The sequence below is a fragment of the Corvus brachyrhynchos genome, unplaced genomic scaffold (genome assembly GCF_000691975.1).
Source record: "Corvus brachyrhynchos isolate BGI_N302 unplaced genomic scaffold, ASM69197v1 scaffold60, whole genome shotgun sequence".
In the NCBI taxonomy this organism is placed as follows: Eukaryota; Metazoa; Chordata; class Aves; order Passeriformes; family Corvidae; genus Corvus; species Corvus brachyrhynchos.
Window position 1 is genome coordinate 6,976,018 of NW_008236767.1, and position 862 is coordinate 6,976,879.

Below are 862 nucleotides of genomic sequence, written 5' to 3' on the forward strand. Positions count from 1 at the left end.
GGGCGGCACTGCGCTCCCCAAACCCCAAACCCCGGCAAGTGCCGCTGCCCTCCCTCCGCCTCGCCGGGGAACTTGGTGCGCGGCTCGCCGGAGCGCAGCGCCCGCTCATGCAACGCGCCGCGACAACAGCACACACCGACAGCACAGATAAAACACCTCGGACGACACAAAACACGAGTCACCTTGTTGCAATAGTAGGGGTCCAGGCAGGGGGAAGGTCCCAAACAAGGCGGATCAGGAGCGGCTGCAGGCTGAGGAGGTGTTGAATAAAATCTTACGTCCATTTCACTAAAACATCAAGTAAACTCCTTTCCTTTTCTTTTGGTCGTTAATGTTGGTGCAAAAAAGGGGTGTGTGAGTGTGTGTGTGTGTGTATGTGTGTGTGAGGGAAGGGGGGGGACACACAAGACTGAGAAGAATGAAAAAAGAGGTGCCTGACTTCAGTAGTCAAACACCTTCCCTGCCTCACATCCGTTTGTGGTTTGTAAAGAGAGAGAGAGAGGAGAGGAGAGGAAAAAAAAAATCTCTTCCAAAAAAGCACCGGTCTGCAGATGTCTGCGGGAGAACCCACGAACCCTCCTTCTTCTACGGCAGGGCAGGTAACTTCGAGTACTTATTGTTTCCCCCACGCATCGGCACCGGGGCGCTCGCTCCGTGCGTGCCGCTCTTTATGGGAGTCTCGGAGTTGGTTCGCTTCTCCCTCCCTCCCTCTCGCTCGCTCCCTCTGTTCTTTTCCCGTTCTTTCTTCCCTTTTTTTTTTTTTGTCCTTTTTTTTTTATTATTATTAATATTGTTATTATTTATTTGTTTCAGTTTGGTGGAGGTGTATTTTGGTTGCCCACCACAGCGAGGGCCTTGGGGG

The 862-nt window shown here is 52.2% G+C and overlaps 1 protein-coding gene and 1 long non-coding RNA gene across 7 annotated transcripts in view; one reads left to right on the plus strand and one right to left on the minus strand.

Annotated features, from left to right (window-relative positions):
• TOX (thymocyte selection associated high mobility group box) overlaps nucleotides 1-589 on the minus strand; it is a 219,060-nt gene extending 218,471 nt beyond the window's left edge. Inside the window, exon 1 of the mRNA XM_008644947.2 lies at nucleotides 183-589. Coding sequence (XP_008643169.1) covers nucleotides 183-284 — 102 coding nt within the window. The 5' untranslated portion in view covers nucleotides 285-589. The remainder of the gene's footprint in view (nucleotides 1-182) is intronic.
• The window catches only part of LOC108444994, a 118,181-nt gene continuing 117,852 nt past the window's right edge, over nucleotides 534-862 (plus strand). For all 6 annotated transcript variants that reach the window (XR_001859722.1, XR_001859726.1, XR_001859727.1 and 3 more), the window contains exon 1: nucleotides 534-599. This is a non-coding gene — a long non-coding RNA (uncharacterized LOC108444994). The remainder of the gene's footprint in view (nucleotides 600-862) is intronic.